At 46.2% G+C, this 27,729-nt stretch overlaps 2 protein-coding genes across 5 annotated transcripts in view; one reads left to right on the top strand and one right to left on the bottom strand.

Annotated features, from left to right (window-relative positions):
* The first annotated feature begins 10,173 nt into the window (after window positions 1–10,173).
* SLC31A2 (solute carrier family 31 member 2) lies at window positions 10,174–23,938 on the top strand. 2 transcript variants are annotated; one of them, XM_053565595.1, is made up of 5 exons: window positions 10,174–10,273; window positions 15,288–15,369; window positions 18,330–18,396; window positions 21,354–21,543; window positions 22,543–23,938. In XM_053565595.1, the coding sequence occupies exons 3-5, from the start codon at window positions 18,330–18,332 to the stop codon at window positions 22,709–22,711; spliced, it is 426 nt and encodes a 141-aa protein (XP_053421570.1). In that variant the 5' UTR covers window positions 10,174–10,273; window positions 15,288–15,369; the 3' UTR covers window positions 22,712–23,938. The 2 variants fall into 2 exon arrangements, with proteins under 2 accessions (XP_053421570.1, XP_053421562.1); XM_053565587.1 differs by lacking the exon at window positions 15,288–15,369.
* Window positions 23,939–24,759: 821 nt separating this feature from the next.
* FKBP15 (FKBP prolyl isomerase family member 15) overlaps window positions 24,760–27,729 on the bottom strand; it is a 73,703-nt gene continuing 70,733 nt past the window's right edge. For all 3 annotated transcript variants that reach the window (XM_053565497.1, XM_053565505.1, XM_053565514.1), the window contains exon 28: window positions 24,760–27,267. In XM_053565497.1, the coding sequence (XP_053421472.1) occupies window positions 27,190–27,267 (78 nt within the window). In that variant the 3' untranslated portion in view covers window positions 24,760–27,189. The remainder of the gene's footprint in view (window positions 27,268–27,729) is intronic.

The raw sequence follows: 27,729 nt of genomic DNA, 5'->3' as shown, positions 1-27,729 counted from the left end.
TGAGTCTCAGTTCAAGGAGATATCCACTGCAGTTTATCCTTCCAAAGGAAAGGTCCATGTATTCCTGCTCTTTTGAAATCTCTACAGCTCTGATTATGGCTATCTCTCAGTTAGTAGAGAGACAGTTTAGCTGATCTCTATACTTGGTCCTAGAGACAGAGATAGTCTATAAAGAAGCATATCTCGGAGCATGAAGAAATGGGAGCAGATTATTCAAGAGCTGATAGGAGGATAGGAATGCAGACAGACTGGCCCCAGGTCTGGACAGACACATCATAATCAACCCTGGCTCCAGCTGGAAGCAGAGCCAGCCCTGGGGTTTGCCAAATAAGGGACTAAAGATGTGGCTTGCCCATTAACCCTGCAGTATCCATGCCCTAGTTTGCTTCCCAGGGACTTTCTCATGGCCAGTAGGGAATATCCAGCCATTTCTCCTGTCCCCTTTTATTTGAAATACCATGCTCACATACACTGAGAAAAACATCTTTGGTATCAGAGCAGAACCAGTTCCTCCCTACCTCTCTCCCTGAAGGAGATCAGGTTATAGCCTGGTGCTTCATGTAGCACAGGCTTCCTTCCTCCTCAGACTCAGGTGGAGGAAGGGGAGCTCTACCTAGCATTGCCTCACTCATTGGTTGAACTATATGAAATTGCCATTTTTGCATGTTAAATATGGTCAAATGTCAACAGTTTCATCTGATTGAATGAATACTTTATCACACTTCAAGAGATAAGGTAAATAGGAACATCTTTCCAGTCCTGTCCTTCCTCCAGCACCAAATGATCATTTGCTTTATGATATATTTGGAGACAAAATAGACATAGTAGACAAGTGGATGTCAGCAAGATGCTCCTGTTTGAGCAGTTTTGCGTTTATTAGGGGTGAAAATCAGTTTGTTTCTTCCCTCTCCCTTTGACTTTTCATGCCAAAATAGTTTGTTTCTTTCTTACCAAGGGAGAAATGCCTGCTGTAGAGGAAAATTTCCATACACAAACTGAAACCTGCTTTGCCAGATCTTTCCCTAAGTTTAGGAAACAATGGGTGGTGCCTGTAGCTCAAGCAGCTAAGGTGCCAGCCACATACACCAGAGCTGGCAGGTTTGAATCACCCTTGAATCACCTGGGCCTTCCAAACAATGATAATTACAATCAAAAAATAGCCATGCATTGTGACAGGTGCCTGTAGTCCCAGCTACTCAGGAGGCTGAGGCAAGAGAATCACTTAAGCCCAGGAGTTGGAGGCTGTTGTGAGCTGTGATGTCATAGCACTCTACCCAGGGCAGCAGCTTGAGGCTCTGTCTCAAAAAATAAAATAAAATAAATTAAAAAAAAAAAAGAGTCTGAGGTTTCTGTGAGCCATGACATCATGGTACTCTACTGAGGGCAACAAAGTGATGAATACTCTGTCTAAAAAAAATAAATAAATAAAATAAAAATTAGGAAACAGTATACAATCAGGATCTAGTAGAGATTTTAAGGTCATGGTCAGGACTCTGAATGCACTAGGGACCCTACACAGGGATGAGGAGAGGGGGTGGGGCCTATTCATATCTTCTTTTTTTTTTTTCCTAAGATGGAGTCTCACTATGTTGCCTTGGGTAGAATGCTGTGGCATCACAGCTCATGACAACCTCGAACTCTTGGGCTTAAGTGATTCTCTTGCCTCAGCCTCCCAAGTAGCTGGGACCTGCCACAATGCCCAGCTATTTTGTTGTTGTTGTTGTTGCAGTTGTCGTTGTTTTAGCTGGCCGGGCCACGTTTGAACCGCCAGCCTTGGGGTATGTGGCCAGTGCCCTACCACTGAGCTACGGGAGCCACACATATCTTCTTTTTAGAAAAACTGGCAGTGGAGGGCCAAGATTCTTGATAAGACTTATTTTAAAAAGTATTTGTGGGGCTCAGTGCCTTATGCCTGTAATCTTAGCACTCTGGGAGCCCAAGGCAGGAGCATCCCTTGAGCTCAAGAGTTCAAGACCACCCCGAGCAAGAGTAAGAGCTTGTCTCTACTATAAATGGAAAAATTAGCTGGGCATTGTGATGGGCACCCATAGTCCTAGCTACTCGGAAGGTTGAGACAGGGGGATCATTTGAACCCAGGAGTTTGAGGTTGCTATGAGTTAGGTTGATGCCACGACACTAGCCTGGGCAACAGCGTAAGATTCTGTTTCAAAAAAATCATTTGTGTTTGATCACCAATGTTCACTATAGCACTACTCACAATAGCCAAAAGGTTGAAGCAACCCAAGTGTCTACCTTCACAGGTACAAGAAAGAGACAAGGCAGCGTCAAACATTCTTCCACCTCCCCAGGGAGATCCACCTAATTGATGCTTCCTTCACTCCCTTTTTCACTTCTAACATTCCCCTTATCTTATGTAAAATGTAGATTTCTTGAGTCTGACAATAAGGTTACCCATTTGTCCCATTACCCCTTCTCCTGCCTTTTTTTGTTTTTTCCTTTCTATAGTCCCTGCTCCCCTTAAAACAGTGAAACTTCCGATTTGCCTTTGGAAAAACAGCCACAGAATTGTCTGTGGTCTGTGTCTTTCCCAGGTGTGTCCTCAACTTTGGGCAATAAACCTCCATTGATTAATATCTTTGCCTCAGTCACTTATTTGGTGTCAAAAAATGAAATATTATTCAGCCTTAAAAAGAAAGGAATTTTAAGAACTTTAAGAACATTATGCTAAGTTAAATAAGCCAGTCACAGAAGAACAAATGCTTTGTGATTCCACCTATGAAGCATCTAGACACGGTGGCTCACGCCTTTAATCCTAGCACTCTGAGAGGCTGAGGCGGGTGGATTGCCTGAGCTCACGGGTTTGAGACCAGCCTGAGAAAGAGCGAGACCCCGTCTGTGAAAACAGCCGGGCGTTGTGGTGGGCACCCGTAGTCCCAGCTACTCAGGAGGCTGAGGCAAGAGGATCACTTGAGCCCAAGAGTTGGAGGTTGCAGTTAGCTGTCTACCGAAGATGACAAAGTGAGATTCTGTCTCAAAAAAAAGTATCTAGAGCAGTGTTTTTCAACCTTTTTTTTCTTAATCTCACAGCACTCTTGAACCTATAGCTAAATTTACATAGCACACTTAAATTATGCTTTTTTTTCTGCTGATCATTTGGTAACATCCTATGCTTTCCGAAAGCCAGCCCTTCCCCAGACCAGGCCAGTGAAAAGAAACAACTGGAGAATTCCCTGTCAGTCTTCTGCCTGTCTGACCATCTGTCTGGAGGCAGACCTGTTCCATTCTATAATAAGAAGCTACTCATGTGAAATTGCTTCCTGCCTGTGGTCATTCCATCTCACTGGCACTGGTTGTGATTTTTTCCAAGCAAGGAGACAAATACCCAGGATAACAGTCTGTGAGGCTGGACCTGACACTTAGGTGTGTCTGGCCAAGAGCACGCTAAAAACCAAGAGCAGACTGCCACCTGGATAAAGGCTCTATTGGCATCACTTACAGGGATCACAAGTGATGCCGCTGACAACTGGGAGACCAATCAGGCTCTCAACTGGAGCACCTCCCCAAAGCCTCTCCATGTGGCTTAGGCTTCCTTACAATATGGTGTCCTCAGAGAATTCAAAGATTTTACACTTGACAGCTAAGAGCTCTGAAAATGAAAGACTTACCGTACAAGGTGAAAACTGCATTGCCTTAAAAAAATAACTTTATTGAGATATAATTTATATGCTCTAAAACTCTCCCTTTTAAAGTGTATGATTTTATGATAGTCACACAGTGCAACCATCACCACTAATTTCAGAACATTTTCATTACTTAATTCTGCCCCATCCCCATTGCTAGTCATTCCCCATTTCTCCATTTCTCCAGCCCTTGGTAACCAATGGTATGCTTTCTGCCTCTGTAGATTCACCTGTTCTGCACATTTTCTATACATGCAGTCATATAACATGTAGCCTTATTTTTTTTTTTTTGGAGCGACAGAGTCTCACTGTACTGCCCTCGGGTAGAGTGCCGTGGTGTCACACGGCTCACGGCAACCTCCAACTCTTGGGCTTACGCGATTCTCTTGCCTCAGCCTCCCGAGCAGCTGGGACTACAATGCCCGGCCATTTTTTTGTTGCAGTTTGGCCGGGGCTGGGTTTGAACCCACCACCCTCGGCATATGGGGCCAGGGCCCTACTCACTGAGCCACAGGCGCCGCCCAACATGTAGCCTTTTATTACTTCTTTCAGTTAACATGTTTTCAAGGTTCATCCACGTGGTAGCATGTATTAGTACTTCATTCCTTTTTATGTTGGAAGAATATTCCATTGTATGAATATTTCTGGTCCTGGCTTTGCTGATTTTTAGTACTTCATTCCTTTTTATGTTGGAAGAATATTCCATTGTATGAATATTTCTGGTCCTGGCTTTGCTGATTTTTAAAAATTGTGATAAAATACACATAACATAAAATTAATCCTCTTAACCCTTTTTAAGTGCACAGTTTAATAGCACTAAACATTTACATTACAATATTTACATTGTTGTGCAACTGGTCTCCAGAACGGTTTTAATCTTGCATAACTGCCTTGCCAGTTAGGTTCTAGCCTCGGGAGCTGTGTAGCATGGCTTTTGCTGTATTTATTGGTTGTTAAATTCATGACTAAGATTGGCCTAGGGAGAACAGAAAGCCCAGAGGTAGGAGGAACGTCAAAGAATTTATAGTTTTAAAACCACCACTCAAAAGAAACATGGATCTCAAGATCCTGTTTGGGTTTATTCCAGGAAGTGTCTATGATGTATATGGGCAAAATATCTAGACCTTTCCAGGCCAGAGGCGTCCCCTTTTCTCATCTTGCAACCTAGTCTGATGAGCCAGGTGAGTCTGAAGCTGCAGCAGCTGCTCACAACCTTCTGGAGTTGGCCACGGTTCTGGGCCAGGGCCAAGTGGGGGCCCTGGAGCTGCCACTGACTCATGGTAGAGCCTGAGTAAGTCCCACTTCCCCTCCAGGGTGGTCACCTATTTCTGGTCCTGGCTTTGCTGCAAGGATCCAGGGAGATAGCAAGAGCCTTTGCAAATGGAAGGAAAGTGGTTACAGGCGGAATTACAGATGTAAGACCCAGCTGGATGTTGACAAAGGAGGAATCAGGCCTATGTAAATGGCTTTAGTGAGCAGGGAAAGATATTCATGGCTCAGAACGTGTCAAGGGAAAGGGCAGAGGATAGGATGCCAGCCAGGATCTCGTCCCCCACCTGCCTCTCATCTGCAAAAGTTTTCCTAAGACCTCACAACTCAAGCCTGGGGCTTGTTGGTCCATTTGTATGATTAGCTGTGTCTCTCCCCCAGTCTGAGCTCACGGAGGCAGGGCTATGCTTGGGTTTGCTATCTTAGCCCCAGGCTGCAAGGCCTCCGGGTGTTTCTACTGCTCCTTCCACACCAGGCACAGGACATGGCATATTCGTCCTGTCTGCTGAGCCTCACCCTGCCCCATTCCTTCTGGGGACTGCCCCGGTGACTTTGCCCAAAGCTGGCCCAGGCCCATTGCTGCAGGACCCTCAGTTCTTACTCCCTCCTCTACCGGCTGGTATTTCAGGTAGGGGAGGGGCGAGGGAGGGAAGCTTACTCTTCCTCCTGCTTCTCCATAAATTATTTTCTCACTTTCCCCCAAACTACCTCAATCAGCCACAGTGCTCCTGGGGAACAAAACCACCGCATCTCGGCGGCTGCGTTTGTTACTGCCACTTCCCCTTTCTGAAGCAGTGAAGTGCAAAATGGCTACCTACTTGGCTTCATTCATTCACCCAATATGCATGGACAGTCTACTATGTGACATGTGCTATTTCAGAGACGAAGGATGCATTCCTGAACAAAAACCCTGAAATCCCTGTTCTTAGAGTGAACCTCCACTTGGGTGGAGAGACAGGAATAATGAATAAGGATATTAAACAGTATGCTACCAGGTGATACAGACTATGGGGAAAAAATAAAGCAAAGTGGGCAGGGTGTACCAAGGAAGATTGTAGCATTAAATAGGGCGGTCAAGATGGCCTCGATAAGAGAAGGAGGAAAAAGAGAAGGAATACAACGCAGGGAGAAAAATATATATTAAAAACCCTTTGATGGTTCCTCTTTGAGAATAAATTCCTGGCTTTAAACATGGCCTCAGGTTGTTGGTGGCCTGGCTCCTGCTTTCTCCAGCTTTAGCAGCACAAAGTCCACTGAACACAACCCTCTACACCAGTGGTTCTCAATCGTCCTAATGCCGCGACCCTTTAATACAGTTCCTCGTGTTGTGGTGACCCCCAACCATAAAATTATTTTTGTTGTTACTTCATAACTGTAATTCTGCTACTGTTGCGGCATTAGGAAGGTTGAGAACCACTGCTACACACACAGCTGTCCAACGCCCTGGCCAATCTCCCTGTGCCACATGCATCAGAAACACAATGCTACTCGGAGCGTAAATATAAAATAACAGAGGTAACAGACAGGAGGGCATGGGCGGCCAGCTGAATGGAGCTACATGGGAAACATGAAGAAGTCTTGGCCATAAAGCATTTGGCTCCCCCGTTAAGCTCACTTATAGCTGCAGGTCAGCAGCCTGTGAAGGTCATCCATCCATTCCACTCCTCACTGTCCAGATGGGGGAAATGGGACCCAGAGAGAGACAGTGGTGTCTTTGGGTCACACAGCCTTGTCTGCACAGCAAGGCCTGATATCCTGCAGGTATTACATGCTGAGCATGTGGTTTTTCTGTACTACTTCAAGTTCCTCTATTAAACCTCAGGAAGAGGAAACACTGGTTGGATTTCCCCTCCACCAACTGACTACAAGCTGAGCATCCAGGTTAAAGGGCCCTTCGGTGTGGTCTCTGTGAGACCAGAGGCAGCGCCATCTTTCTTGACTAGGGATTCTGTCCCAGGGGCTCTAGGTGTGTACTAGAAAGTCGATAGACTCTCTGTTGTTCCTTTAGAGGAGGGAAGTCCACGGGCTGTTGAAACATAGAATCTGGAAAGAATTTCTTGCCATAGACCAAGGCTTGGGTGACTGTGTTCTGAGCTAGGATCCTGTGCTCTGCATCAAGGTCTCTGCCAATGGGCTGGAGGAGGGGAGTCTCTCTGGTGGTTTAGAAAGCAATGGGGCACTTTATGACTTTAGGGCTGAGTGTTGCAACCACAAGACCCATGAGGAAGTTAGAACTAAGCATGAAGGTCATCAAATTGTGACAAAGCCAACCAAAACAGTCAAATGAATAAGGCTGTTTTACACAAGATCTTGTGTGGAGGTCAAATCTTCTTACTCTTGCTTTCCAGGTAAGTCCCAGAGAGGAGAAAAAAGCACATCCAAATATTTTGACCTGGTTAACCTGAAATTAAGAAAAGAAGGAAAGAAAAAGCATACCCAAATCCCCAAATCCCTTCCCAGCTCTGGGGTTCCAGATGCTTCAAGCACACTTTGCCCTTCTGCTTCTTCCCAACCACCTGGCACATCCAGGACAGCAGCCCTCCCTCTCAACTTTGATCTGCCTTGGTGGCCCTGGCCTCATGCTTTCCTTAAGCTCCCCCTCCCCCAGCCCTCCAGCCCTGACTGCTCCCTAACCCCCATTCGTTTTCAGATTGAGGCTCTTAGAAGCCATGTGACCTTGAGGAATTGGCTTGACCTTTTTGATGGGTATAGTAAGCTCAGTAGGTGCTGTGCAAAGAAGGAATTCTTCTAGATTGAGATTAGGATATGAAAGTATAAATTTATTTTTTATTTAAGAATGGGGGAGTGGGGGAAGGGGGAGAGCAAAGAGCAAGGAGGTGGCTGGCACCCCCAAAGGAAGAAAGGAAAAATGCCAGACCTGAGGTCCCACGGGTAGCTGAATTTAAGGGGGAAAAGGAAAATAACTGTAGCCAAGTTCACAAGGTCTTGTGTCTGTTTTTCCTACAGCAAAGTTGAAGACAGGTATTTTTCCAGGTGTCCCCATCCTGAAGCCTGACTTTTCACATCCCATTGGTCATTGGGGACTCCAAGGTGTGGGAAAAATTCTAAAAGGCAAAGGAGTTGGAGAAATGTAAAAGATAAAGAACTTACATTTTCTTTTGATCTGCTGGGCTCTTCAATGGCTAGTGAGAACAGAAATCCACAGGAGTGGGGGGAGGGCGGTTGTGAGAAAAAAGCACACAGAAAGATTTTAGTCCTTATCAAAACCACTTTGAGATATCATCGAACTCCAGTAAGAGTAGCCCACATCACAAAATCCCAAAACTACAGATGTTGGCGTTAATATGGAGAGAAGGGAACACTTCTGCACTGCTGGTGGGAATGCAAGCTAATACGTTTCTTTTGGAAAGAAGTTTAGAGAACACGTAGGGATCTAAAAGTAGATCTGCTGTTCGATCCTGCGATTCCTCTACTAGGCATACATCCAGAAGACCAAAAATCACTTTACAACAAAGATATCTGCACCAGACTGTTTATTGCAGCCCAATTCATAATTGCCAAGTCTTGGAGGAAGCCCAAGTGCTTATTGATCCATGAACGGATTAATAAATTGTGGCATATGTACACCATGGAAAATATTATGCAGCCTTTAAAAAAGATGGAGACTTTCCCTCTTTTGTGTTTACATAGATGGAGCTGGAAAATGTTATTCTTAGTAAAGTATCTCAAGAATGGAAGAAAAAGTATCCAATGTACTCAGTACTATTATTAAACCAATATATAATGACCCACTCTTCCATATGAAAGATAAAACATAACTATAGCCCAGGATGAAGAAGGGAAGAGGAGAGGGAGAGAAGGGCAGGGAGAAGGTTGGATGGAGGAAGGGTAATCAGTGGGACCATACCTATGGTGCACTTTGCAGCACTTTGCAAGAGTACATGTCAACTCTATTAAGTGTAGAGTATAAATGTAGTAACACAATAATTAAGTAAGTGAGGGGAAGGCTATGTTAACCAGTTTGATGTAAGCATTCCAAATTGTATATAAAATCAGCACATTGTAGCCCATAAATGCATTAATGTATACAGCTATGATTTAATTTTTTAAAAATGGACTTAAATGAAAAAAAGAAAAACTTTTAGAATTTTTGATTTTTCAAAAAAAAGTTAATGATTTTTCAAAAACAGGAATTAATGATTTTTCTATTATTTCATTATAAAGACTGACCATCCTTACACTTTTGCAGACAACTTTTTCAAAGGATGGAAATATTTGCCATTAATGACGACAATGGCTACGATTTATTGAGTGAGTTCCCACAGCCAGGTTTTAGGCTGAGAATTTAATACATACATATTCTTCTTTTTTTCTTTTTCTCTTCTTTCTTTCTTTCTTTTTTTTTTTTTTTAGAGACAAGAGTCTCACTTTACCACCCTCAGTAGTGTGCCTTGGCGTCACAGCTCACAGCAACCTCCAACTCCAGGGCTTTGGCGATTCTCTTGCCTCAGCCCCCCCAAGTAGCTGTGACTACCTGCGCCCACCACAATGCCTGGCTGTTTTTTGTTGCAGTTTGGCCGGGGACGAGTTTGAACCAGCCACCCTCGGTGTATGGGGCCGGCCCCCTTCCCACTGAGCCACAGGCACTGACCTAACACATATATTTTCATTGACACCTTACAAAACTCCTGTGCGGTAGGTTCTATTATTATTTTCATTTTACTGACCAGGAAACCCAGGCTCAGAAAAATAAATCTATCTGCCTAAGGTCCCAGAGCCAAGGACTCTGAATTTGAACTGAGGTCGGCTCTATACTCAACATCTCCTAGCACTGTTGCTATAGGGTTTCTTCCAGGAGTCCCTTTACTCATAGGATGACTGGCAAAGGATTACTAAATATTTAAAGTATCAAATACTGTCAAAAGTCCCTCTCCCTCCAAAATTCTCCCTGACCAAAAATTTGGAGCTGGAAAACATTCTTCTTAGAAAAGTATCTCAGGAACGGACTTTTCGATTTTGAACTCAACCTGTGTTAAGCTCAGAGTGGTTCATTACCAGGAGCAAGAAACATTGCTGTAACTGCCAAGACGCAGTCAAGAGCAAAACCGTAGAGGACAGACGGACGCAGCAGGCGTCCCCACTTGTTTGCCACCGGGGAGACGCAGCGCTCGGCGGTGGGGAGCGGGGCTGGGCGGTGGGTCCCGGCCCGGGTGCGCGCCGAGCCGCCGCGGGGGGGCGCGCGCGGGAACCACAACTCCCAGGCGCCCGCGCGCCGCCTCGCCCGGCCCATGTGATCCGCGCGGCCCGGGTCGCGGTCGCGGCGGCGGCGGGACGCACTCGGCACCCAGAGACCCGAGCGGGCAGAGGCGTTCTTGCTCTCACCCCGCGTACTCACCATGGCGGTAAATCCTGGGCGCCATGGGGAGGAGGGGACGCGGGTGGGTGGCGAGGGCGGGGTCCTCTGGGGCAGCCGCTCCGGGCACCCGAGAGCCTCGACGCCGCTGGCCCGAGGCTGGTGAGGGGGCGTGTGGCTGCGCTGTCAACAGCTGGAACAGGGTTAGGGGGCGGCGCAGGTAGGGCTTAAAGTGATTTTCTTTTTGTTTGTCCCTGCGCACCTGCCGTGGCGCGACTTGAAGGTGGGGGCACGGTGGGTGAAGACGGTCGAGTCCCGGGTCTCCAGCCCTGATTCTCCCGCGGGTGCCCGGGGGCAGGAGGGCAGGGACTTGGGGGAGATTCCAGGGAGGCTTCCACGAAGAGGAAAGCCCGGTGCAGGTCAGCCTGCGCTGGGCGGGCACAGGCTGAGCGCACACCCCTCGCCCCGGCCCTGCCCGTGGCAGGTTCCTACTCTGATTCTTTTGAGGGATAAAACACACCCAGCTGCTTCCATCCTCCCTACATTTTGGGTCAGAAAACAGGTTTTGGCCAAGCTGTTTTTCTTGGTAAGGTTCACCTGGGCTGGAGAGAATCACACCTTGCAGGTCCTTTCATCTCCAAAGAAGTCATATTGTTTTCTTCATCCAGCTGAAGAACGTCATAGAATTTAAGATCCAGGAAGCTTAGAAAGGCCACTTAGTCAGATGCCCACGCCCATCTCTTGCCAGTCCTCTAAAAGGGGAAATAGATGGGAAGCCTTGAAAAAGTTCCCCAGCTAGTCAGCCAGCACTGGGACCTTAACCTCCACCTGAACTCTTTGGTTTATGAATGAGGGAGCTTTTCTCAAAGTATCTGTAACCCTAAATGAGAAGATAAAGAAGAAAACGAGTCCCAGGGATTGCTCCATCCTTCTCCGTGCTCCTCCCCACCCTGAATTAAACATAGATAAATTAAGCTGCCAGAGGCTGAGATTAACTCATGGTGGGAAAACAAGATTGGGGCCTGCCCCTAGAATGTATGACCACAAAGCTCTTTAATTGAAAACTGCAGCCTGCAGTCACTTCCCTCAAGTCTGAGGGTGCTGATTTGAATCTTTTCCTCTAGCAAAAAGGCCGGACTTGAGTCTTTGTTCCTCCAGGGCGATGGACTCCCTAGGAGGTGGAACCATTTGGTCTCTGTGGGCACTTCCAGCTCTGAGCATACGGTTCAGTCCCTCTCCCCTTGCTGCTTCCTGCTCCTCTGGCTTCAGAACTCTTCTAGCCATCTGACCCCTGGCCAGGTCAGGTATCTAAGATATCTGGTCCCTACAACCCCCAGTACCTGTACTGTGCCTTCCTCTTTCTGATGTAAACCTGCTGTAATTACCTGCAGTACCTGTACTGTGCCTTTCTCTTTCTGATGTACACCTGCTGTAATTACCTGTTCAGTCTCTGTCTCCCTTTATAGAAGGTAGCTCCCCTAGCACCAAGGACTACTTCTATTGGTCTCCAGGGTCTGCACATCCCTAGCACAGAAAAGGAAGTCTTGGTTTAATTAATTTTACTGTCCTCTGGATGTTCAGGTCCATGGCAAAAGGTATCTGGGCTGTTTGGGGCCCCTGACATAACTGGCCCAGGCTCAAGGACAGAAGAAGGAAACCAGTTACAGGCTCCCTTACTAATTAATTAGTGGGGACATTCCATTCATGCCATCCATTTACCAAGTGGACTCAAAGAAGGGATAATGGGTTCAACCCCCTCACCTGGCAGAGGTGGTGCCAGTGTTGGCAGAATTTCTTTCTGCAGTAGATCTCTGGTCTCAGAGATTCAAAGAATGAACCCACAGATAAGGGGTAAGATAGAATTTCTTAGACACAAAAGAATAGTGAAGGAATAAAGAGCACCAGAGCTTCTGGCAGAGGGAAAGACCCAAGTGGGAAGTCTTGCACTGGGTCTTTTTTCTAGAGGCTATATGCTGTTTTGTAAAAAAGTGAGTCTTGAGACACAATTGTAAGAGGGACTTTACCTAAGAAATGCAATCAGTGTAACCTGGTTTCTTGTACCCTCGATGAATCCCAAACAAAAAAAAAAAAAAGGGAGGTCTTGAGAATTACCTTTGCCAGGACTTGGCAGACTTCAATGTTAATGAGTGTGTTAACAAATGAATGCAGTCCTGGCTCAGGGTCTGTAGCTCAGTGGCTAGGGAACTAGCCACATACACCAGAGCTGGCAGGTTTGAATCCAGCCCAGGTCACCAAACAATAATGACAACTACAACCAAAAAATAGCTGGGCATTGTGGCAGGCACCTGTAGTCCCAGCTATTTGGGAGGCTGAGGCAAGAGAATCACTTAAGCCCAAGAGTTTGAGGTTGCTGTGAGCTGTGACGCCCCAGCACTACAGAAGGTGACATAGTGAAACTGTCTCAAAAAAAAAAAAAAAAAATGAATGCAGTCCCTCCATCTCAGGCAGAACAGCCAGTGGCCTCTTTAGGAGAGTCCAGCTTACATGAAATTGCTCAGGCCCAGGACACTGGGGTCCCTGTCCAGCCTTGAATGGGGGAACATTTTGACGTATCAACAAATATTCTTCTTGGAATCCTAACAGAAGATGTGTCTGGACTTGGTTTTTTTTTTACTTTCTTTTTGGTACTGTTCTAGCTTTTTGTATTGATCAAGTGCCACATATTGATCATATTAGGCAGATAAAAAAAGCTACTTTTATTTTTTAATTTTTCAACATGATTTTTATTTATTTATTTTTGAGATAGAGTCTCACTTTGTCACCCTCAATAGAGTGGTGTGCTATGCCTTTCTTAGCTCACAGCAACCTCAAAGTCACGAGCTTAAGCAATTCTCTTGCCTCAGCCTCCCGAGTAGCTGGAACTACAGGTGCCCGCCACAACACCTAGCTGTATTTTAGAAAGGGGGTCTCACTCTTACTCCGGCTGGTCTCAAATCTGTGACCTGAGGCAATTCACCTGCCTCAGCCTCCCAAGTGCTGGGATTACAGGTGTGAGTCACTGCACCTGGCTCAACATGATTTTTAAGTGCCTACATTTCCGTTTTGAGGCTCTAACATAATTTACTTGACCAGTCCCGGCTGGTTGTCAGAGCATCATGATTTAGATGATTCCTCAAAGTATGGCCTTCTAGACATCTGCTTTAGCCCTTCCCAGAGTGCTCAATGTGCATAATGAGATTTGAGAACCAACACAGGTTTTCCAAAAAGATCTCTAGCTATGGATAGCTCATCACTTAGTGACCTTGGACAAAGAAGTGGGCCTTTCTTCACCTCCTTTGTTAATTTAAAGGGGTTAATAATGATGGGCACCTGCAGTGATGTCATGGGGAGTGATGCAGATAAAGAGTGGAAGCTGAACATGGCGCAGGCACACGCAGGTCCTCAGAAGATGCGGTAGCTGTGTGGCTTTTCTCTGCAATCAATGGTTTTACATTTCTTTCTCTGTCCTGCAGATCCAGGGTCTTCAGTGAACTTGGTCAGCACAGGCCAGAGGTGGTGATATGAATCAGACCCTTTTGAGATCTGAAAGGCATGTTTGCTGAAGGCAGGGAGGAAAACAGCCCAGTTATTTCTAGGTCTCTACCAAACTCAAAGCTGCAGTGTCCAAGTCTAAACTCAGGAATTGAGGAGATACATAGATGAGATCCCCCTCCCAACTCAGAAACACAGGCACACTCATTTCTTTTTTTTTTTTGAGACAGGGTCTCAGTCTTTCACCCAGGCTGGAGTGCAGTGGCCTCAGCCTGGCTCACTGAAGCCTCAAACTCCTGGGTTCAAGCAATCCTGTCTCAGCCTCCCAAGTAGCTGTGACTACAAGTGCCTGCCACTACACCCAGCTAATTTCTTCTATCTTTTGTAGAGATTGAGTTTCTCTCTTGTTAGGCTGGTCTCAAACTCCTGGCCTCAACCTCTGAAAATGCTACAATTACAGATGTGAGCCCACCACACCCGGCCTCAATTTTTTTTCTTTTAAGGGATTTCAGGGTAGGAGTAAAGCTCAGGCTGGAAGCCTGTGTGTACCATGTCAACAGGGAACATGAGGCTAAACCAAGTGAAAAAGTGCCTAGAGTCCTGACCCTATTTTACAGATGAGGAGACTGAGGTCCACAGGGGGCTTTATGTATATTGGCAGCTCAAGGTCATACAGCTGGTTTTCTGGCAGAGCTGGGAGGCAGATCTAGCCAGTGTGGCTTCAGAAACTCTGTACTGACCACAGGCTTTGCTGCCTCTGTAACAAATTGAACTGAACCTCTGAACCTCCTAAAGGGGCTGCTTAGAATCTTCAGTCATCCCTCCTATGGCTCTACCCCTTGCTGTTGATTTAGGGGTCTGAGGAGGCCCAGGAATCTGCATTTTTAATGCCCTAGAGTCCGAGGAGAGTGGACTCCACTCCTCACTGGCTGGTGTGAAGCTCCTGACTGGCCCGTGGTCTGCCAGTGCTTCACCTGGAACTGACTCATTTGTGGATCCAGCTCTAACAGCATTGCTCCTCCGCACCTGGGATCCGCTCCAGTGTCTCTCCCTCCCACCCCTTCCTCTTATCCTTTTCTTATCCCATTCCTTAGCTTTTTCTTATCCTATTGTCCAGCTCTCATCCCCTGGGCTCTGGCCTTACTTTCTAGACCCTAGACAAGTCCTTACTTGTTTCCTTTATTTTTGTAATGTAAACTCATTGTCGTTCTCAGGAAATACTGACCAGCTGCCTGTTGGACGTCCTTGGGAGGGGCCAAGCATGGCCATCCTAATTGTACAGAGGCCCTTTCTCATATACGCCTTCCTCCCCTTCTTCTTCTTCCCTTCTTTTGTCCCCAAGTGGCCATATCTGCCTTTTCTTTTTCAAATGTTAAAACTAACAACTGTGAGTCAGCTCACCTTTCATCTCAGTCTGGTGTTATACCTGACAGTGGGCTCACTTCCAGGGACACCCACGTGGCTCAGCTTAGCATCTTTATTTTCCTCTTGTCAAATGAGGCCTGGCAAGGAGACCCTAGTTCTGGTCCTGATTCTGCCATCAACTCATTGTCACCTTATGCATGTCACAGCTGCCCCTTGGACTTCCTGTGCTGCCCTGAGAAGCTGTCTTGAGAGCAGTTAAGAGCACAGAATCTGAAGCCATCTGCATAGGTAAAATCCTGGCTACACAACTTGGCAAGTTACTGAAACTCTCTTTGCCCTAGTATTTTTGTCTATAAAATGGCAGCCGTAACACAGTGGTTATGGTGCCAGCCACATACATTGAGGCTGGCAGGTTCGAGCCCAGCCCAGGTCAACTAAACAATGATAACTGCAACAAAAAAATAGCCAGGCGTTGTGGTGGGCGCCTGTAGTACCAGCTGCCTAGGAGGCTGAGGCAAGAGAATCACTTGAGTCCGAGAGTTGGAGGTTGCTGTGAGCTGTAATGCTATGGCACTCTACCAAGAGTGACATAGTGAGTCTCTGTCTCGAAAACAACAACAACAAGTGGAGCTAAGAAGAGTAATTCCCCTTATAATTAAGGCCTATAACATTTTTAGAATAATGGCTAGCACAAAATCCTCAATAAGTGTCATTTCCCTGTCAAGTATGAGAAAAGAAGGTTGCTCTAGATTAGCACTTCCCAAAGTGTCTTCTGTAAGGTGTCTGCCCCTGGGCGCTCAGCAAGAAAAAGACAGGGAGGGAGTTCTAGGTTCAGCCTTCTGGAAGATGAGCAAGCTTTTATACCCTATTTTTCCCCAATTCCAGCTTCTCCCAAACTTGACCACAGAATCCACTTTTCAGAGCCCCTCTTATCCTGTGGTTCTTGCATGGAATGCTTCTGAGAGCAACCCTCCAGCCATAATATGTTTGGGGAAGAAGGTGCCTTGGGTTTGGAGCCCTCACTGTGTGTCACCTTGTGTGGGTGCCTTTACAGTGTTTTCTTTCACCTTCCCTAAGAGGCCCTGATTAACAAATCTGTTTCATTGGAAATCCTAGACTCAATCTACTGTTCTTTATTATCTCTTTGATGGTACCCAGACAGGAGGCCACAGAGGAGATGTTCAGACAAGGTTTATTGAAAGGGGAGGGCAACCTGCCAGGGCAATGCAAAGATAGTGTCTGTTCCCGGAGGACAGTTAGAGACCCCTTTTATATAGAGCCATAGGGGGTGGGAAAATTCCACAGCTTGCCTGGAAGGTTAGGGTCCTTTGGTGGGAACTTAGGAGGGCAGGGAGAAGCTAGCCAGATCCTTTGTGTATTTATAAGAGGAGAGAAAGAGGAGGAGGGGAAAGGATTTGTGTGTGTGTCTGTGTTAGACTCCCCACTCTACCCCCCAAAAGATCTTTGATCCCAAATTTTGAGGTGGGGAGGGGTGGAGAAGGCTAGAACATGTATGGCTAGTGGTTTAGGGCTGTCATCTGCAAACAGAAGTTGTGACTGATTTCCAGGAGGCCATGGAACACCCACATGGCACTGCTTCCAACCTTCCTTCCAAAATGGCAGCTAATCCAACCTGCCTGTCTATCTACTGTGCCTGTGGGTGTTTGTCTCAGGCTGAACTCCCTTTCTTCAAGAACTGATGGCCCCACCGCCTTGACAAGAATCCACAGTCTCTCTCCAGATCCTCTCCCCTTGAACACACAAGGAGAGTCATCAGGCCTCTAGTGAAGTCTTGAGTAAATCCTCTCTCTTCTTGGGACTCACTTGCCCATCTGGAAATGAGAGTGGGTGGAGAGGGATGGACGTTGATCAGATCAGTTTTCAAACTGGGTTTTAGCAGAATTCAGACCTCTCTTCTCATTTTGCTCAAAGCCCTGTGTTTTATGTGATGAAATTGATTTTAATTGGCCACTGTTTCCTGACAAAAAATGCTGAAATCCAGGGTACTTAAAATTCTCTGAGGGGACCTCTAGCTCTGACATTTCAGGATTCTAATATGTGGCCATTGTTGTAGAAGGCAAAGGCTTCCAGCAGCTGATGCCCCTCAGCCAGGATCTCCTTAGCTGGGTGAGCACTGAGGGTGCTTGCAGAGCTGCTTCTGCTGGCTGGGGAGGGTTTACCTGGTGGCTAGAGGGGCCTTCCCTTTCCTGAGAGGGTGAACTAATTGATTGGTCAGAAGGGCATCTTGCCAAACACATTAAGCCTGGTGTGGCACTTAAGATCACCGTCCAGTTCCTCTCCCATCCTCCTTTCTTGGGGATTGGCAAGCAGCACAGTGTCCTGGAATGTGCAGGGCTTTGGAACCCAGCTACACTCAGGTCTGAATTCCAGCTCTGCCAGCTTACTAGGTTTGTGACCTCTAGCAAATTACTTAATTTCTCTGAGCTTAGTTTCCCTCCAGTTTTCCTTCCTTTAAGGTGGGCCTAACTGTCCCTGTCACACACAGAGCTGTTGTGTCACTGAAATAACGTATAACAAGCCCTTGGTGGCACCCTGAACACAGTAGAGCAGGCATTCTTGGAGAAAGGTATTACATGGACCCTGCATGGCCATTGCTTCTGCCTGCAGTCTTTCCTGTAAGTCCATGAGCTCATCAAGGGCGGGGACATAAGCCTTTCTCCACAATGCTGGATCCAGAACTGGGCTCAGCAAATGTTTAATGAGTAGAGTGATGTGGAATGCAGACTGAAGATGCTGTCCCTGATAAACACCCTCCATGATAAACATCATGGGAACTGCTTGGATTTTCAAGGACAAAGAGTTCCCAGGCTCTTATCACACTGCTCCCTTTACGGGAGCCTGTCTCAGAGCTAGAACAGAGTGATTGGGGCCCTGGGGTAAGAAGCAGTCAGGTTCGGAGGGCACAGAGGGGACATCGTGTGTAGTCAGGACGCTGTCACATGCCAAGCCTGTGGCTGGCCTAGTGACGATGAGAAATGGGCACTTACCTACCTTTGCTTCCACATGGAGCAGGGCCAGCTCAGTTATAGCTCTGCTGCTGACCTACTTGGGCAAGTCCCTGCTGCATATGGCCTCAGTTCACCCTGATCACCTCTGTTGCCCCTTCCAGCACTGACGTCCTGTGACCTCAGTTTTCTGGGCTTCCAGAGGAAGTTTCTGGAGACCATTAGTGACCCTGACTTCCATGGCCCGAAACCCCTGGTGATGCAGGTTTCCTTCTCTTTCAGATGCATTTCATCTTCTCAGACAAGGTGGTGCTTCTGTTTGATTTCTGGAGTGTCCACAGTCCTGCAGGTAGGAACTGGGAAGCTCAAACTTGCAGCTTGGTAAGCCTCGTAGCACCAGGCAGTGGAGAACCTGGGTTCTCTTTATTTCCATGGGCACTATGTGAACCTGACTCTCCTGGCTTAAACCCTGCGCAGGAACTTTACATTTATAATTCCACTTGCAACCACTACTCTTCGGATTGCAAAGGGCTCCTTTATCTCACTGATCCTCACAAAGGCTGAGAGAGAGAAAGAGAGGACGGGAAGGCAGGTTTTCTCCCTATTACTGGGGAAAGAGGCCCAGCAAGGTAAGAGCCTTGTGCAAGGTCACACAGTAAACATTGGAACTAGAACTTGATCAAGGTCTTCTGCTGCCACCTGGCACTCTGCCATCCAGAGTTCTGTACCAGCTCAGAAACGTACTGCAGCTGCTACAGATGAGACACCAATTTGAAAGGGAAGAGTATTCATTTGACTTAACAAGGCAGCGTTTGGCATTAATTCATGGTGGAATTATTTTTTTTTTACTTAAATAACTGCATCTTAAAAATAGACTGTAAATAGTCCAAATGCCCATCATTGCAGGTGGGAGTCATCCCTACAATGGGTTATCATTTCTTGTTATCCACTGATGACTAAATAGTGGCTTAAAACAATAGTCACTTTATCATTCTATCTAAAGGTTCCGGGAGTTGCCTGGGTTCAGCTAAGGGGTCCTCATTCAAGGTCTCTCATACAGGTATAGTCAGATGGTGCTGGAACTAGAATCATCTTGACAGGTTCTCACTCTCATGGTTAGTGGTTGATGCTGGTTGTTAGCTAGGACCTCAGCTGGGGTTGCTGGCTGAACACCTAGGTGTGATGTCTCCTCTGCCTGGGGTTCCTCGGCAGAGGGGCTAGATTCCAAGAGTGAGTGTCTCAACAGAGCAAGGCAGAAGTGCATGAGATTTTCAAGACCCAACCTTGGAAACATTCCTTCTATCTTTATTGGTTAAAGTCACCAGGTCTTCCTAGGCTAAAGGAGAGGGCACATGGACCCTACCACTTGATGGCAGGAGTGAGCCTGTGGGAGGGGGGTATGTTGGGGTGGCTGTCTTTGGAAAACAACATAATCTATCTCAGATACCGTGAAACCTCTGGGGGAAGTGAGGTAGATCTTTGTGAGCTACAGAAAACAGATGATGAAGTCAGATGCAGAAGAGTGTGCACAGATAGTATCTTGTCATTTAGAGGCCTACGTGTACATTGAGCTAACAGGTTGACTGGGGAGGAGAATTGGGGTCTTGGGTGGGAAAACAACTTACTTTTTGTTGTGTACCCTGTTGCACTATTTAAATTTTTACCATGTGTATGCCATTACCTGTAATTTTATATTTTAAAAATCTGCGCCTTTTGTAGATGATTTCCTTCTGGGAGCCTGTGAAGGAAAACCAGCAACTTACTATTTTTCCTTTTCTTACGCTCCGCGCGCTTCTATGATCAGATATGTAGGTTTCCTCCCACACTAACCAATTCTCTGATGCCAGCTGGGTGTCCTGCAGTTCAATTCCAATCTGACACTAACTGGAGTTGGTCTGCCCACAAGATTGTGCTCACTTCAGACACCCAAGTCCCAGGTTGTCTCTGATCAACTAGCTATAATAAATCAGCCCTCCTTGGGGCTGATTTTTTAATAGAATGGCTCACAAAACTCAGGGAAACACTTTACTGAGGTTTACTCATGTGTTATATATATGAACAGCCAGGTGGAAGAGATGCCTAGGGCAGGGCATGTGGGAAGGGCGTGGAGCTTCCATGCCCTGTCTGGGCTTGCCGCCCTCTAAGTACCTCCGTGTTTTCAGCGATCTGCAGGCTTTCTGGGTTTTTATGGAGGCTTCGTACACTAGCGTGATTGATTACATCTTTGGTCACTCATCAACTCAAACTTCAGTCCCTCCTACCTCCCAAAAGTTGGAGGTAGGGCTGAAAGTTCCAACACTGTAAGCAGGAGGTTGGTTCCCCTGGCAACCAGCTCCCACCGGAGGCCCAAAGGCCAGTCATCTTATTAGCATACAAAGACACTGTTTCAGGGTTGCCAAAGGTACTAGGAGCTAAATGCTAGGAAAGCAGGGCAGAGCCCAATAAAATAGCTTAGCTCAGTGGTTCTCAACCTTCCTAATGCCTTCTAATGCTGCAACCCTTTAATACAGTTCCTCATGTTGTGGTGACCCCCAACGATAAAATGATTTTCGTTGCTACTTCGTAACTGTAATTTTGCTACTGTTAGGACTCGTAATGTAAATATCTGATATGCAGGATGTATTTTCATTGTTACAAAGGGATTGTGACCCACAGGTTGAGAACCGCTGGTTTAGCTAGACTATTAGCCCTCGATTTGTGAACTAGCAGGTGGCAGTTAATTTTACATAGCAGCTTGAGTAAGCACTTAAATGTTTTCTGTAAAAATAACTGGGTTTTTTCCCTATTACAAACGTAATACATAACGAAAGAAACTTTAGAAAACTAGGCAAGAAGATAATAAAACCAGCTGTACCTTACTTTGCTGAGATGACCACGACCCTGGTACTGTATGTCCTCCCCTCCAGACTTTGTGTCCCTATGTGTAAATAGGACCTTGCTGTACTCATCCCTTACTAAGATGTCCTGACAGAGAATGTGCAGCTTGCTGGGGGAGTGGCTGGGGAGATGGTATATGGCGTCGTCACCCTCAGGCCTTGGCTTTCCCAGGCAGCTTAGCTTCCTGATCTGAAAGCCAGACTCCAGTAGGCCAACCCTACCAAACTAGGTCTGGAGAGGGGAAGAGACAGTGGAGAAGTTCTGAGCTTGGCAGAGGTGAGGAAGAAGATGCAAGGGAGAGGTCACTGGAGTGGATTCCACGGAATGAGTGGCAGGGCTCTTTTGCCAGTGGGGCCAGTCTCAGGGGAGGTGCTGGGAGAGCAGCAGTGCTGGCCCGGCCACACTCTGCAACTCAGCCTTCTTTGACAGGCATGGCTCTTTCGGTGTTGGTGGTCCTGCTCCTCGCTGTGTTGTATGAAGGTATCAAGGTTGGCAAAGCCAAGCTGCTCCAGCAGGTTCTGGTGAGCCTGCCCATCTCCATCAGCCAGCAGGTCATCACGGAGACAGGATGGGATGCTGCTGGCTCAGAGTCTCCCCCCATCAGCAGAACCCACCACAGGTACAGGCTCTGGGGGGTGGGGGTGGGGAATGGGCAGAATACTCATGTCCATCTTGAGAGATAGTCTGGGTCCAGAGAGCATTAGACCCACTTCACAGAAGGGAAATTGAGCCCCAGGGAAGGACCAGGACTTGTCAAAGTGGTTACAGTTAGTAAAGTGAACTAGAGCTCAAGTCTCCTGATGCCCAGGCAAAAGTTGTATGACTAGCCACTTGGGAGGCTAAGGCGGCTTTCTTTAGGGAACTGCAATCTTCAGAACCCTGGTGCAGGCTTCTGGGAGGGCCACTCAGCCTCCCCCAAATCTCACCAGGTTCCTTATGTCACTAGGCTTCCAAACCCAGGAGGAAATCTGCAGCTGTCCTGAAGCAAGTGATAGAAACTGCTGTTAGCAGTGTATCCTGCTTGGTGAGGGCAGGCGGCACCCTCTCCTCTCTTCTTTTCCCTTCCCTCTGATCAGGCAGATGTTTAGAGTCCCCATTCTGCCCTCTTTTCAGCCCCAGCGTCAGTCACGCTTAATAAAGCTGCCTGCTGCATCACCAGCCACCTTGCATGGGTGTCTCATCCCTTCACAATCACCCTGCAAGGGAGGTATTCTTATTCCTGTTTTACTAATAAGGAAATTTAAGTTCAGAAGAGGGTAAGACATTTGTGCGAGGCTGCATTTAATAATGGCTGAAGAACAGGAACTGATATGTCACTAAAGTCTACGTTCCTTCCACAATAGATTCAGGGGGAAAAGCCTGCCTTACTGATAGTGATTTTCTTGTATCCCTTATCAGACAAGATAGCTAACATAGCCCATCATTTTCCCTTTCACTTAGGATGGTGGGAAGCTTAGAATTGAAAGTGATGGAGATACGTCTCTAAAAAGAAAGCTTTCCTGGGTTAAGCATGAGTTACAATCAGCTGGTCCTGTAACTCAATGGTTTTCTACTACCCTGATACCAACTCCCAACTTCAGCTCATTACCAGAATTAACTTGGCTTTCTTTTCATCTAGATGGTATTTGTGTCACATCGGGCAGTCTCTAATCCATGTCATCCAAGTGGTCATCGGCTACTTCATAATGCTGGCTGTCATGTCCTACAACACCTGGATTTTCTTTGGTGTGGTCCTGGGCTCTGCTATGGGCTACTACATAGCGTACCCACTTCTCAGGATGGTTTAGCTGGTGAAGGATGTGCAGGCACCAAGGCTGGGACTCCTTGTTCCAGACATACTTCCAGCTGCTTTTTCTTCTGATGTCTCTTCCTCACCTTGTTCCCAGCCACTGGGCTGAAACCTGCAGCACTTGCTTCCTGGAGTCCAGAGACCATTGCAGTGACCTCACTCCTCAACAAATCTGCGCAGGGCCCTGGCCCAGTTTTGTGCCTTAAGAAGGCTGCTATAACCAAAAGGGAGAATGAAGGGGGACCAAAACCAGGGGACGAGGTTGCTGAGCCCATGGCAACACATCTCTGTGACTCAAAACTTAAGAATTTCCAAAGATCTTAACGACAGGGAGATGGATTCTAAGTGATGAAGGGCATGGAACCTAGATGTCCCCAAGCTCTCCTGCTTTGTGCCTTATCTATAGGAGCAACTTCCATTGGACTTACTGACCTTTTCTGTCTTTGTGGGGACAGAAACTGAGATAGCTGCTTTTTCTCATCTTTCTGCCTTTGGAATACATGAAGATGGTCTCTTTTATGGATCATGTTAACAAACTAAGACTTAAAAATGTTTTCCCATTGAACCCCTGGTTGGCAATTTTGCACACTGATATAAACAAAAATTTTAATGAAATGATTTAGTTTTATTTGTGAATGAAATGTGGATGAATAGCAGGATTCTTTCCTTTCACAGGTTAGAGTAAGTGACAGCTCGTTAAAGGCAGAGACACAGGACCCTTATCCTGGCTCTTGGCTTATCTTCTGGATAGACTGAGCTCCTCCCAGCAGTCAGCACTGCCAGAGGGGAGAAAGGTCTTAGCCTTGGGTGTCTGGGAAGTTCTTCATGGCCTCAATGCTCTCTTACCATGATCCTTCTCTGCAGAAGAGAAAACTGCATTTTAAAATATTCAAACTTAATGTTCTCTATTACTTACTATTTACTCATAATGATCTGGTAGGGAAACATTCATTCACTTAAAATACTGATTAAGCCACGGTGGGATACTGAACATGCAATAGGCAGCCCAACCAAAGCTATCACATTTTTAGAGTTAGATGGGAATGCTCCTGGATATCTGAACCTCTTCACTTTATAAAAAAGAAAACAGAGACCCAGGGAGAGAAAACCACTGCTGTATACTGTAGTATCTATGCTCAGGTACTCATGGGCTAGATGAAAAAATATTTCCAAACTTTGGGAATTGAAAACAAATACAGTTTAATAAATACATATTTTTAAAGTCTGTGAGTGTTCTTCTGTTTCTTCTCATTCCAAGAACATGAACACATGTAACCATTGCAGGCCAAATGAAGTGAAGGGAGCCGGTAGTGCTCTTACAAGGTTGTATGAGGAAGGAGTCTGTCCATCTGCTATGAAGACCACTCTGCTCAGGGAAATCCAGCCCTGAAAGGCTGTACCCACAGTAGACGCTTCAGATTGGTCATCCTTTTGTTCATGTAATAAGCATTAATTGGGTGCCTACTGTAAGCAAAGTAACCGTCAAACAGACCATAAATACCTGTTAGTACAATTATTAGTACCCTCTCTCCCTGAGGGCAGAAGCAAAAATATCATAACCACTTTTTTTTTTTTTTTTTGAGACAGTCTCACTATGTCACCCTCAGTAGAGTGTCATGGTGACACAGCTCACAGCAACCTCAAACTCTTGGGCTTAAGCTATTCTCTTGCCTCAGCTTCCCAAGTAGCTGGGACCACAGGCACCTGCCACAACACCCGGCTATTTTTTTGTTGCAGTTGTTTGGCTGCCCCAGGCCAGGTTTGAACCCGCCAGCCTCGGTATATGTGGCTGGTGCCTTAACCATTGTACTTACAGGCACCGAGCCTCATAACCGCTTTTTAATTTACAATAAGAAATAACTGTCACAGAAAGAGTATATGACACCTTTAGGATTGATCAATGCATTTCTCCCTTGTTTCAAGGGAATTGGAAAGCTGCCCAGTGCCTAAATATATACAAGATTTCTAACATCCAATATAGTCTTGCTGATGGATCTTCCAACAATCTATCTCTAAGTCCTGACAAGCTAGGGGTCCTTCCCAAGAGGCACTACTGAGATGGCATCTGTAAGGATGATTAGCAAACTCTTCAGTTTGATACGGTCTCTTTAAGTACTACATCTGTGGCTTTTATAGACAGCTTTAAAAAGTTTTAAGAATCTGTGCTTCAGACAGGGATTATAAAGTTAGACCTAGTAGGCAATCCATTGCTTTCATTTCAACATTTTTCAGAGCCCAGTCACAAAAGCTATCCCCTACTTAAATATATATATTTAAGTATATATATATATATATATATATATACTTTTTTTTTTTTTTGAGACAGTGTCTCACTCTGTTGCCTCTGGGTAGAGTGCTATGGAATCACACTCCAACTCCTAGGTTCAAGGGATCCTCTTGCCTCAGCCTCCAGAGTAGCTGGGGCTACAGGCTGGGGCTACAACTGGCTAGTTATTGTCTATTATTTTATTTATTTATATATTTTTTAAGTCTAGTCATTATTTTTAGTAGAGATGGGGGTCTCACTCTTGCTCAGGCCAGACTTGAACTCCGGAGCTCAAGAAATCACCCTCCTCAGCCTCCCAGAGTGCAAAGATTACAGGCATGAGCCACTGTGACTGGCCCTTAATTTTTTTGTAATTTAACCAACATTACTTATATTCTGTTTATTAAGTGTCGGGTAGTATTCCTCAGTGTTCTAAATACTTCACAAATATTAACTCACTTAATCCTCATGAGAAGGTAGAAACTATTTCTGATCTCATCTTAGAGATAAGAAACTCAGGCACAGAGAAGTTAAAGTCACTAGTTAATAAGTGGCAGACCCAGGGTTCAGAACCAGGCAGCCTGGCCCGAAGTCTGATTCTTCATTCATTCAGATGAGGGGGCAGTGCCAGAGGGGGAGAGTAACTTGACTAACCCACATAGCACCCAGTGGAGAAGAATGTGAATGCAGATCAAGGAGACTGAGGAGCCTGTGCTCTCTCTGTTTTACCATAACAGAGGAGATTCTATTGCAGGAGATTTGTAGTAAGGTCCAAGAACCTGTATCTAAAAGCATCACTGCCCCTTCTCCCAGCCCAGTGCCGGTAGGGCAGGGAACACTGCTGTGCTGGCCAACAGCACAGGCTTTGCAATCAAATGGCTAGGATTTGAATTTTTGTTCTGCTGCTTACCAGCTATGTAACTTTGGACAAATTACTTTACCTCTCTAAGCCTCAGTTTTCTCTATACAATGGGCATAATAAGGTGTTTGGCAGTGGTTACTAGAGATAAGACAACAAGATAACAGTGCCTATTTGCTCAATGTAAAGTAGTAAATGGTAGTTCTCAAGGCCTCCCAGGCCCACACATGGAGATAGATAGGTACAAAGCTTGCAAGGATGATGTTAGGACAAATAGAGTGGAATTTAAGTTCCTATCTTATAAATAGTACTTAAAATCAGGGAACATTTTTATTAAAATTATTCTCTTTTTTTAAGACTGGCTGCATGGTTTTTAGGAGATGCAGGAATAAATAAAATGTCCACACATTTTCTCACTGCTCTTCTGCAGTAGGCGTGGCCCCCTGTGTTAAGAGGGAATGGAAAAGTGCTCTCCAAGCAAAGAATCCCTCAGGTACTACAAATAATGGGAAGTAGGGGCCTTCCCACATTCACTACATGGCTTCTTGGGAAGCCTGCAAGAACAAGAGACCAGCAGGACTGGTCCTCAAATAACCACAATGCCCCAGGGATGAGCTGAGAAAGCAGAATGGTGATGTTCTTTGAAAGCCTAAAAGTACCAGTGTTAGGTGGGAATATGTCATAATGCCTTTGTCCATGTTAACTGATCCAGACCTTTTATAGTCCTTACCCTTAGAATCCCAAAGAAGAGCACAGACAACCCTTAAGACCAAATTCAATTTCTCCCCATGGCTTGAATCAAGTTTCATGATAGACATTTATTTGAGTTTTGATTGCAAATATTCGTTGACCTCTTGTATCGGATTTAAGGCAACATGAGAAAAAGACAAGAGAAAAAGACAACATGTCCCAGGACTACAGGTCAGGCTGTTAACTGCCTTGGGACTTAAAGATGGTGTCATCTCCCTTTGGCTCTACCTCAGCTCAGATGACACATCTTGTTGCTGGGGCACAGTTGAGCACTGGGAGACAGAGGAGGGCTCCCAGGTCAGTCTGAGAGTTAATGAAAAGAAAAAAAGCTGGGAAGAGGGCAAGAATCTTGAAGGTGACTGGCTGGAGGGAAACCTACCAGCCCTTTCTCCAACTGGCTTCTGAAGACAGACAGGGTCTGTCTTCACCAGGTGGGACAGGGGGCTTAGAAGCTGACTAACTCAGATGCCTGAACTACTGCCTCCAGAATGCTCACCTTGACCTCACCCTGTGGCTCATCTAGATAGACCCAGGGTTGGCTGTGCAAAATCATGCTTTGGGAAGGGTTGTAGAGAAATCTTTGCACCACTTTCCTGGGTCTTCATCCCAGCCAGTCAGTGTCATCGTCATCATCATCATCTCCAAAAAGGGGTGTTGGGGGTGGGCGTCCCTTCATGCTCTGACAAAAGAGGAAAGAATAATCAGTCCTTACTTGTCCCTGTACCAGCTGGACTTCCCACCTATGAGGTGAAGTGATCCAGCTTCTGTTCCTGGCTCTCAGTTGCAAAAGGAGTTTTACTGGAAGGACCGACTTGTGGGCCAGCAAACCTAGGCTTCCAGATAAATCTAAGACAAGCATGCCAAAGGAGGCAATTTTTTTTTTCTTTTTTATGAGACAGAGCCTCAAGCTGTCACCCTGGGTAGAGTGCCGTGGCATCGCAGCTCACAGCAACCTCCAGCTCCTGTGCTCAAGAGATTCTCCTGCCTCTGCTTCCCAAGTAGCTGGGACTACAGGCACCCGCCACAACGCCTGGCTATTTTTTGGTTGCAGCCATCATCATTGTTTGGCAGGCCCAGGCTGAATTCGACCCCACCAACTCAGGTGTATGTGGCTGGCCCCTTAGCCGCTTGAGCCACAGGC

Source organism: Nycticebus coucang, chromosome 2 (assembly GCF_027406575.1).
Source record: "Nycticebus coucang isolate mNycCou1 chromosome 2, mNycCou1.pri, whole genome shotgun sequence".
In the NCBI taxonomy this organism is placed as follows: Eukaryota; Metazoa; Chordata; class Mammalia; order Primates; family Lorisidae; genus Nycticebus; species Nycticebus coucang.
This window is presented reverse-complemented; position numbering and strand designations above follow the sequence as displayed.